This window comes from Sinohyriopsis cumingii, chromosome 9 (assembly GCF_028554795.1).
Source record: "Sinohyriopsis cumingii isolate HCF-2022 chromosome 9, ASM2855479v2, whole genome shotgun sequence".
Lineage (NCBI taxonomy): Eukaryota > Metazoa > Mollusca > Bivalvia > Unionida > Unionidae > Sinohyriopsis > Sinohyriopsis cumingii.
Window position 1 is genome coordinate 90,343,932 of NC_142969.1, and position 12,591 is coordinate 90,356,522.

Sequence of the window (12,591 nt, forward strand, 5' to 3'; positions counted from 1 at the left end):
TGTCATTGGCATACCTACCCAGCATTAGTACTTGACATGCCAATGTCATACTTACCTGTACATTAGCATGTCATTGGCATAGTTATCCAACATTAATGCTTGACATGCCAATGTCATACTTACATGCAAATTAGCATATGTCATTGGCATACCTACCCAACATTAATGCTTGACATGCCAATGTCATACTTACATGTACATTAGCATGTCATTGGCATACCTACCCAGCATTAGTACTTGACATGCCAATGTCATACTTACCTGTACATTAGCATGTCATTGGCATAGTTATCCAACATTAATGCTTGACATGCCAATGTCATACTTACATGTACATTAGCATGTCATTGGCATACCTACCCAACATTAATGCTTGACATGCCAATGTCATACTTACTTCACATTAGTACTTCACATAGAAATGTCATATTTACCCAGCATTAGTGCCTGAAATGCCAGTGTCATACTTACATGTACATTAGCATGTGCCATTGGCTTATTTACCCAACATTAGTACTTGACATGCCAATGTCATACTTACGTGTACATTAGCATGTGTCATTGGCATGCTTACCAACATTAATACTTGACATGCCAGTATCATACTTACATGTACATTAGCATATGTCATTGGCATACTTACCCAACATTAATGCTTGATATGCCAATGTCATACTTACATGTACATTAGCATGTCATTGGCACACATACCCAACATTAATGCTTGACATGCCAATGTCATACTTACATGTTCATTAGCATATGTCATTGGCACACATACCCAACATTAATGCTTGACATGGCAATGTCATACTTACATGTACATTAGCATGTCATTGGCATAGTTATCCAACATTAATGCTTGACATGCCAATGTCATACTTACATGTACATTAGCATGTCATTGGCATACTTATCCAACATGAGTACTTGACATGCCAATGTCATACTTACATGTTCATTAGCATATGTCATTGGCACACATACCCAACATTAATGCTTGACATGCCAATGTCATGCTTACATGTACATTAGCATGTGCCATTGGCATGCTTACACAACATTAGTACTTGACATGCCAATGTCATTTTTAATAGTACTTGACCAGCTAATGTCATACTTATTAGTGCTTCACTTACCAATGACATACTTATTAGTGATTGACTCACCAGTGACATACTTATTAGTGATTGACTTACCAATGGCATACTTATTAGTGATTGACTCACCAGTGACATACTTATTAGTGATTGACTTACCGATGACATACTTATTAGTGATTGACTTACCAATGACATACTTATTAGTGCTTCACTTACCAATGACATGCTTATTAGTGCTTCACTTACCAATGACATAATTATTAGTGCTTTACATGCCAATGGCATACTTATTAGTGATTGATTTACCAATGACATACTTATTAGTGATTGACTCACCAGTGACATACTTATTAGTGATTGACTTACCAATGGCATACTTATTAGTGATTGATTTACCAATGACATACTTATTAGTGATTGACTTACCAATGGCATACTTATTAGTGATTGACTTACCAATGACATCCTTATTAGTGATTGATTTACCAATGACATACTTATTAGTGATTGACTTACCAATGGCATACTTATTAGTGATTGACTTACCAATGACATCCTTATTAGCGATTGACCTGCTAATGTCATATTTATTAGTGCTTTACTTACCAATGACATACTTATTAGTGATTGACTCACCAATGACATACTTATTAGTGATTGACCTGCCAATGCCATACGTATTAATAACTGACTTACCAATGACATCCTTATTAGTGATTGACCTGCTAATGTCATATTTATTAGTGCTTCACTTACCAATGACATACTTATTAGTGATTGACTTACCAATGACATACTTATTAGTGATGACATGCCAATGCCATGCTTATTAATAACTGACTTACCAATGACATACTTATTAGTGACTGACATGCCAATACCATACTTATTAATAACTGACTTACCAATGACATACTTATTAGTCATTGACATGCCAATGCCATGCTTATTAATAACTGACTTACCAGTGACATACTTATTAGTGACTGACATGCCAATACCATACTTATTAATAACTGACTTACCAATGACATACTTATTAGTGACTGACATGCCAATGACATACTTGGCCAGCATTAGTGCATGTTAATTTCCCTTTTTGTCATTTGGATATTCAAAATAGTATTTGCCTCAGAATACCATTTAAAACATTTATTTCTGGGATTTTCTTTGGATTTCTTTATTACAGCTCAGGATAAATTACATTAGAAAAATTGGGAGAAATACCATGTTTAAACTATTTGAATTGCTTAGTGAATAAAACAAAAATACCAGAATTGCAATTGTATTTGGAATACAGTAGCATTCAATGGCCTCATAAGGAGTACTTGGAATAAGGTCACATTCAGTGGCCTACTAAGGAGTACTCTGAATAAGGTCACATTGAATGGCCTGATAAGGGGTACTCAGAATATTATCATTCGATGGAATGATAAAGAGTACTCTGAATACAGTAGTATTCATTGGTCTGATAAGGAATACTCTGAATACAGTAGAATTCAATGGCCTAACAAGGAGTACTCTGAATCAAGTAGCATTCACTGGTCTGATAAGGAGTACTCTGAATACAATAGCATTCAGTGGTCTGATAAGGAGTACTCTGAATATGGTAGCATTCAATCGCCTGATAAGGAGTACTCTGAATACAATAGCATTCAGTGATCTGATAAGGAGTAATCTGAACATGATAGCAATCAATGGCCTGATATAGAGTGCTATGAGTACAGTAGCATTCAGTGGCCTGGAAAGAATTACTCTTAATAAAGTAGCGTTTAGTGGCTTGATAAGGAGTACTCTGAATACAATATCATTCAATGGTCTGATAATGAGTACTCTGAGCACAGTATCATTAAATGGCCTGATAAGGAGTACTCAGAATATGGTATCATTAAATGGCCTGATAATAAGTACTTAGAAAACAGTAGCATTCAATGGACTGATAAGGAGTACTTGTAATACAATAATATTCATTGACCTGACTAAGAGTGCTCTGAATTCAGTAGCATTCAGTGGCCTCATTAGAAGTACTCAAAATATGTAACATTCAGTAGTCTGATAAGGAGTAATCTGAATATAGTAGCATTCAGTGGTCTGATAATGAGTACTCAGAATACAGTAGCATTCCATGGCTTGATAAGGAGTACTCAGAATGTGGTAGCATTCAATGGCCTGATAAGGAGTACTCTGAAAACAATAGCATTCATTGGCCTGATATGGAGTGAGCAAGGTCATAAGCTCGAGAGAAGACAATGTCAACCGCACTTTTTCTGTGCATTTATGCAAAATGTCAGACACTGTGTTAACTATTTTGCCAGAATTGACCCCTAGCATGGACACATATATTTACTGATAGATTTTGCATGAACTGACTCCAAGCATAGACATTGAAATTTGCACAAAAATTGGTCTGAATCACTTCCTGGCATGGACCCTCATATTTACACATAGGTATTGCCTGAATCACTACCCAACATGGACTTTGATATTTATAGAGATTTTGCCTGACCCTGATATTTACACATAGGTATTGCCTGAATCACTGCCCAACATGGACTTTGATATTTATAGAGATTTTGCCTAAATTGCCCCACAGCATGGATCCTGATATTTACACATAGATATTGCCTGGGATGGACCCTGATATTTACACATAGATCTAGTCTCTGCTTTATAGGTTCACCAATGTTCTACCAGTATTGACATTTAGCTCTCTTTCCTTGTCAGTATGCATCACTACAGAAGACACCAAGACCAGGCACAATGTTGGATTACTCTGTAATAATGGTTGACAAGATGTGGTTTTGTCACTGTTTGACAGCACTTTGTGTGACCTTTGATAATATGGAACTCACCCACCACAATCCTGCAGGTGGCATATGCATAGTATGGGTCTCTGTTTCAGTACTATTGCTCATGAAGAAAATATTTCGAAGAAGAGAACCAGTCTAGAATCTTGTAAAACAGTTGTGCCATCTAACAAAATGCAAGAGTGATGGTTGAGTTCCTTCCAAGCACTAACACACTTGATTTGTGATTCAAACATGATATAGTGTATCAAGAGAAAGTAGGTTACAGTTTCTCTTTATTTATCTTGACCTAATTCTTCTGCATGATTGGTTTATCCTCTGATTATGCAGTTTTAATACAACAAAAGTTGCCGATTCAAGTCTCATTTGTCCAGATGTTTCTTGGTTGTTATTTGTGTCTCTCATTGAGTTTTGATAAACAATCTTATGGGGGATGTGTTTGTTGTAACTACTACAACTACCAAAAGACAGATGTACTTGATCATGGTACTTTCATTTGGTTGTGAAATATTATTTACAAAAATTAAATAGTTTTGAAACTAATTTTTACATGATAAACTCAGATATTCTTTAGATGTAATAGACTTGATAGTTCTTATTGATTAAGATGACATTTATAGCCTCTTCTTTGAATTGTATTTTGTTACTGATACACAAAAATATCTGTTTTCTGTGTCACATAAGTTTTGTATTTTTGCCTTTGTAGCAAAGAAATATGAAGTGTTGGTCAATGTCACTTGGTGCACCAGTGAATTTTTTGCCCTCTGAATATGTCCTACTTTGCAGTTCTTTTTAGCACATGCATAATTTGTCTGGGGTAGTGGGTATGGTTTGTGGGCAACAACAAAATGATATGAGGACTAGAATGTTCCTGCAAGAGTGATTTAACTGTTTGTGTTTATATATTTTATACTTTATTTTTTTGTATAAATTTACATACAAATTATCAGTATTTTCTAATTGTATTAAGAACAAAATGTTTCTTCAATTGGATGGCAACTTATAAATATTATTTCACAACAGCTATGTCCTTTTTTCCAATAAATATTTTTATGGAAATAACAGTTTTGCAAGAAAAAGGTTGTCTTAAAGTATTATTTCTTCCAAAATCCATTTGTAAAATAAGTCCTAACTAAACTTACCCAAATAGTTAATTAATAATTAGTAAACAATTAGTAAACAAAAAGATATAAGAGTTTTATGACATTTTTTTCAGACAGCTAAAAAGATCATTGTAAGTAAATATAATATGGCACAAGCTACTTATTTGCTTTGTAATTAGTATAGGACAATTGTAGTAATTTTGACTTAATACTTTAACTCTATTTCCATTAGCTCTGACTTAATCCTTTAGCACTGATTAATCCATTAGCTCTGATGTAATCCTTTAGCTCTGACTTAATCCTTTAGCTCTGACTTAATCCTTTAGTTCTGACAATCCTTTAGCACTGATTAATCCTTTAGCTCTGACTTCTTCAGCAGCTTTATGACTTGGAGTGCTGTTATGCACATAGGTTGCACAGCTTATGGGAAATTGTGTGCATTCATTTTACATGTTGATGTTGAATTAAGTGTTGTTACTTTGAATTATGTAACTCAGTCACTGCCAGTTTTAGCTTCCAGAAGCACAGAATTAGAAAGAACAGAAAGGATAAGCTGATCTTAGTCACTTTTAACATTGACTTTTCACAAAACTTCACAGAAAAATTTGATATGATGACTTTCATAGAAATTTTAATAGTAACATTAATGTTAACTTTCACAAAAACTTTAGCATTGACTTTCACAAAAACATTATTGTTAACTTTTCACAAACACTTTAGCATTGATTTTTACAAGAACTTTAATGCTAACTTTTCACAAACACTTTAACATTGATTTTTAAAAGAAATTTGATGTTAACTTTTCACAAACCCTTTAACATTGACTTTCACTAAAATGTTAATGTTAACTTTTCATAACACTTTAGCATTGACTTTCACAAAAGCTTTAATGTTAACTTTCACAGGAACTTTATTGTTAACTTTTCACAAGAACTTTAGCATTGATTTTTACAAGAACTTTAATGTTAACTTTTCACAGAAACTTTAACATTGACTTTCACAGAAACTTTAGCATTGACTTTCACAAGAACTTTAACATTGACTTTCACAGAAACTTTAATGTTAACTTTCACAAAAACTTTAGCATTGACTTTCACAGAAACTTTAGCATTGACTTTCACAAGAACTTTGACATTGACTTTCACAAGAACGTTAATGTTAACTTTCACAAAAACGTTAGCATTGACTTTCACAAGAACTTTAACATTGACTTTCACAAGAACTTTAATGTTAACTTGTCACAGAAACTTTAACATTGGCTTTCACAAGAATTTTAACATTGACTTTCACAAGAACTTTAATGTTAACTTTTCACAGAAACTTTAACATTGATTTTTACAAGAATTTTAATGTTAACTTTTCACAGAAACTTTATCATTGACTTTCACAAGAACTTTAATGTTAACATTTCACAAGAACATTAGCATTGACTTTCACAGAAACTTTAGCATTGACTTTCACAAGAACTTTAACATTGACTTTCACAAGAACTTTAACATTGACTTTCACAAGAACTTTAACATTGACTTTCACAAGAACTTTAATGTTAATTTTTCACAGAAACTTTATCATTGACTTTCACAAGAACTTTAATTCTAACTTTTCACAGAAACTTTAGCATTGACTTTCACAAGAACTTTAACATTGACTTTCACAAGAACTTTAATGTTAACTTTTCACAGAAACTTTAGCATTGACCTTCACAAGAACTTTAACATTGACTTTCACAAGAACTTTAACATTGACTTTCACAAGAACTTTAATGTTAACTTTTCACAGAAACTTTAGCATTGACCTTCACAAGAACTTTAACATTGACTTTCACAAAAACTTTAATGTTAACTTTCACAAGAACTTTAATGTTAACTTGTCACAGAAACTTTAACATTGACTTTCACAAGAATTTTAATGTTAACTTTTCACAGAAACTTTAGCATTGACTTTCACAAGAACTTTAACATTGACTTTCACAAGAACTTTAACATTGACTTTCACAAGAACTTTAATGTTAACTTTTCACAGAAACTTTAACATTGACTTTCACAAGAACTTTAATGTTAACTTTTCACAGAAACTTTAACATTGACTTTTACAAGAATTTTAATGTTAACTTTTCACAGAAACTTTAGCATTGACTTTCACAAGAACTTTAACATTGACTTTCACAAGAACTTTAACATTGACTTTCACAAGAACTTTGACATTGACTTTCACAAGAACTTTAATGTTAACTTGTCACAGAAACTTTAACATTGACTTTCACAAGAACTTTAACATTGACTTTCACAAGAACATTAATGTTAACTTTCACAGAAACTTTAACATTGACTTTCACAAGAACTTTAGCATTGACTTTCACAAGAACTTTAACATTGACTTTCACAGAAACTTTAACATTGACTTTCACAAGAACTATAGCATTGACTTTCACAAAAACTTTAATGTTAACTTTTCACAGAAACTTTAGCATTGACTTTCACAAGAACTTTAATGTTAACTTGTCACAGAAACTTTAACATTGGCTTTCACAAGAATTTTAACATTGACTTTCACACAAACTTTAATGTTAACTTTTCACAGAAACTTTAGCATTTACTTTCACAAGAACTTTAACTTTCACAAGAACTTTAACTTTCACAAGAACTTTAACATTGACCTTCACAAGAACTTTAACATTGACTTTCACAAGAACTTTAACATTGACCTTCACAAGAACTTTAACATTGACCTTCACAACTTTAACATTGACTTTCACAAGAACTTTAGCATTGACCTTCACAAGAACTTTAACATTGACTTTCACAAGAACTTTAACATTGAATTTCACAAGAATTTTAACATTGACTTTCACAAGAACTTTAATGTTAACTTTTCACAGAAACTTTAGCATTGACTTTCACAAGAACTTTAACATTGACTTTCACAAGAACTTGAATGTTAACTTTTCACAAACTTTAGCATTGACTTTCACAAGAACTTTAAAATTGACTTTCACAAGAACTTTAAGGTTAACTCTTCACAAACTTTAGCATTGACTTTCACAAGAACTTTAACATTGACTTTCACAAGAACTTTAATGTTAACTTTTCACAGAAACTTTAGCATTGACCTTCACAAGAACTTTAACATTGACTTTCACAAAAACTTTAATGTTAACTTTTCACAGAAACTTTAACATTGACTTTTACAAGAACTTTAATGTTAACTTTTCACAGAAACTTTAACATTGATTTTTACAAGAATTTTAATGTTGACCTTTCACAGAAACTTTAGCATTGACTTTCACAAGAACTTTAACATTGACTTTCACAAGAACTTTAACATTGACTTTGACAAGAACTTTAATGTTAACTTGTCACAGAAACTTTAACATTGACTTTCACAAGAACTTTAACATTGACCTTCACAACTTTAACATTGACTTTCACAAGAACTTTAACATTGACCTTCACAAGAACTTTAACATTGACTTTCACAAGAACTTTAACATTGACTTTCACAAGAACTTTAAAATTGACTTTCACAAGAACTTTAATGTTAACTCTTCACAAACTTTAGCATTGACTTTCACAAGAACTTTAACATTGACTTTCACAAGAACTTTAATGTTAACTTTTCACAGAAACTTTAGCATTGACTTACACAAAAACTTTAATGTTAACTTTTCACAGAAACTTTAACATTGACTTTTACAAGAACTTTAATGTTAACTTTTCACAGAAACTTTAACATTGATTTTTACAAGAATTTTAATGTTGACCTTTCACAGAAACTTTAGCATTGACTTTCACAAGAACTTTAACATTGACTTTCACAAGAACTTTAACATTGACTTTCACAAGAACTTTAATGTTAACTTGTCACAGAAACTTTAACATTGACTTTCACAAGAACTTTAGCATTGACTTTCACAAGAACTTTAGCATTGACTTTCACAAGAACTTTAACATTGACTTTCACAAGAACTTTAACATTGACTTTCACAAGAACTTTAGCATTGACTTTCACAAGAACTTTAACATTGACTTTCACAAGAACTTTAACATTGACTTTCACAAAAACTTTAACATTGACTTTCACAAGAACTTTAGCATTGACCTTCACAAGAACTTTAGCATTGACCTTCACAAGAACTTTAGCATTGACCTTCCCAAGAACTTTAGCATTGACCTTCACAAGAACTTTAAAATACTCAGTGTTTCCCTTTACCCTCATTTGTGCTTCAGAGGCCTGCAGATTTGTTATTTCACCCCCAGTTTGATATCAAAGTTTGGTTTTTACTCAGTCTGACCCCCATTTTTGACACCAAGGGGAATTTGGCCACCAATCTTGCACCCCTAGTGGATACACTGATACTAAAACATTTATTTTCTGCGCATTCATCATGAATCTGACATATTATATGATGGAATATATGTCTGTCCATCTGTCTGTTAACATACATTTGTCTGGGCCATGACTTTGTAATGATTGAGGAGATATTCATAAAACTTTGCCCAGATGTATATCATGACTTGACAGTGTGCCATGCCCAGACGTATATCATGACTTGACAGTGTGCCATGCCCAGATGTATATCATGACTTGACAGTGTGCCATGCCCAGATGTATATCATGACTTGACAGTGTGCCATGCTCAGATGTATATCATGACTTGACAGTGTGCCATGCCTAGATGTATATCATGACTTGACAGTGTGCCATGCCTAGATGTATATCATGACTTGACAGTGTGCCATGCCCATATGTATACCATGACTTGACAGTGTGCCATGCCCATATGCATATCATGACTTGACAGTGTGCCATACCCCTATGTATATCATGACTTGACAGTGTGCCATGCCCAGACGTATATCATGACTTGACAGTGTGCCATGCCTAGATGTATATCATGACTTGACAGTGTGCCATGCCCAGATGTATATCATGACTTGACAGTGTGCCATGCCCAGATGTATATCATGACTTGACAGTGTGCCATGCCTAGATGTATATCATGACTTGACAGTGTGCCATGCCTAGATGTATATCATGACTTGACAGTGTGCCATGCCTAGATGTATATCATGACTTGACAGTGTGCCATGCCCATATGTATACCATGACTTGACAGTGTGCCATGCCCATATGCATATCATGACTTGACAGTGTGCCATACCCCTATGTATATAATGACTTGACAGTGTGCTGTGCCCAGATGTATATCATGACTTGACAGTGTGCCATGCCCAGACGTATATCATGACTTGACAGTGTGCCATGCCCAGATGTATATCATGACTTGACAGTGTGCCATGCCCATATGTATACCATGACTTGACAGTGTGCCATGCCCATATGCATATCATGACTTGACAGTGTGCCATACCCTTATGTATATCATGACTTGACAGTGTGCCGTGCCCAGATGTATATCATGACTTGACAGTGTGCCATGCTCAGATGTATATCATGACTTGACAGTGTGCCATGCCCAGATGTATATCATGACTTGACAGTGTGCCATGCCCAGATGTATATCATGACTTGACAGTGTGCCATGCCCAGATGTATATCATGACTTGACAGTGTGCCATGCCCAGATGTATATCATGACTTGACAGTGTGCCATGCCTAGATGTATATCATGACTTGACAGTGTGCCATGCCTAGATGTATATCATGACTTGACAGTGTGCCATGCCTAGATGTATATCATGACTTGACAGTGTGCCATGCCCATATGTATACCATGACTTGACAGTGTGCCATACCCCTATGTATATCATGACTTGACAGTGTGCTATGCCCAGATGTTTATCATGACTTGATAATGTGCCATGCCCATATGTATATCATGACTTGACAGTGTGCCATATACCATAGTAACTGACCGAGGGGACTTGACATGTTAAAAAAGTCTTCATATTCTAATGTAACATTTTCACATTAAAAAAGTCTTCATATTCTAATGTAACATTTACACATTAAAAACGTCTGTAGATTCTAATGTAACATTTGCACATTTAAAAAAATCTGTAGATTCTAATGAACATTTTCACATTTAAAAAATCTGTAGATTCTGATGTAACATCTTCACATTAAAAAATCTAGATTCTAATGTAACATTTACACATCAAAAAAACTCTTCATATTCTAATGTAACATCTACACATTAAAAAGTCTTCATATTCTAATGTAACATTTACACATAAAAAGTCTTCATATTCTAATGTAACATTTACACATAAAAAAGTCTGTAGATTCTAATGTAACATTTACACATTTAAAAAATATGTAGATTCTAATGTAACATTTGCACATTAAAAAATCTAGAGTCTAATGTAACATTTGCACATTTAAAAAATCTATAGATTCTAATGTAACATTTACACATTAAAAACTCTTCATATTCTAATGTAACATTTACACATTAAAACAATCTGTAGATTCTAATGTAAAATTTTCACATTAAAAAATCTAGAGTCTAATGTAACATTTGCACATTTAAAAAATCTGTAGATTCTAATGTAACATTTTCACATTACAAAAGTCAGCAGATTCTACTATAACATGTGCACATTAAAATTCCTGTTGATCTGAATAATAACATTTCCATATTACAAAACACAGCAGATTCTATTGTAACTAATGCAACATTTGCACATTAAAATTCCTGCAGATTCTAATGTAACATTTGCACATTAAAATTCCTGCAGAATCTCATGTAACATTTGCACATAAAAATTCCAGTAGATTCGAATCAAACATTTCCACATAACAAAAACACAGTAGATTCTACTGTAACATTTGCACATTAAAACTCCTGTAGATTATAATGTAACATTTGCAAATTAAAATTCCTGCAGATTCTAATGTAACATTTGCAAATTAAAATTCCTGCAGATTATAATTTAACATTTGTACATTAAATTCCTGTAGATTCTAATGTAACATTTCCACATTAAAATTCCTGTAGATTCAAATATGACATTTCCACATTACAAAAGCACAACAGATTCTAATGTAACATTTCCACATTAAAATTCCTGTAGGTTCTTATGTAACATTTCCACATTAAAATTCCTGTAAATTCCAATGTAACATTTGCACATCAAAATTCCTGTAGATTCTAATGTAACATTTCCGCATCACAAAGCAGATTGTAATGTAACATTTGCACATTAAAATTTCTGTAGATTCTGCTGTAACATTTGTACATTAAAATTCCTGTAGATTCAAATGTTACATTTCCAAATTAAAACTCACGTAGATTCTAATGTAACATTAGCACATTACAAAAGCAGATTCTAATGTAACATTTGCACATTAAAATTCATGTATATTCTAATGTTATATTTGCATAGTTCAAAGCAGATTCTGATGTAACATTTGCACATTAAAATTCATGTAGATTCTAATGTTACATTTGCATAGTTCAAAGCAGATTCTGATGTAACATTGCACATTAAAATTCCTGTAGATTCTAATGTAACATTTGCACATTAAAATAAACTGTTGACACTAATTTTTATGCATTGACAGTGTTCTTATTTTAGCAGTGGTATTTTGCATTGCCAAAAACATTTACTTTTT

The 12,591-nt window shown here is 32.9% G+C and overlaps 1 protein-coding gene across 1 annotated transcript in view; it reads left to right on the forward strand.

Annotated features, from left to right (window-relative positions):
- The window catches only part of LOC149792220 (uncharacterized), a 124,999-nt gene that overhangs the window by 65,756 nt on the left and 46,652 nt on the right, over positions 1-12,591 (forward strand). Inside the window, exon 15 of the mRNA XM_089969543.1 lies at positions 5,127-5,144. Within this exon, the coding sequence (XP_089825669.1) occupies positions 5,127-5,144 (18 nt within the window). The remainder of the gene's footprint in view (positions 1-5,126; positions 5,145-12,591) is intronic.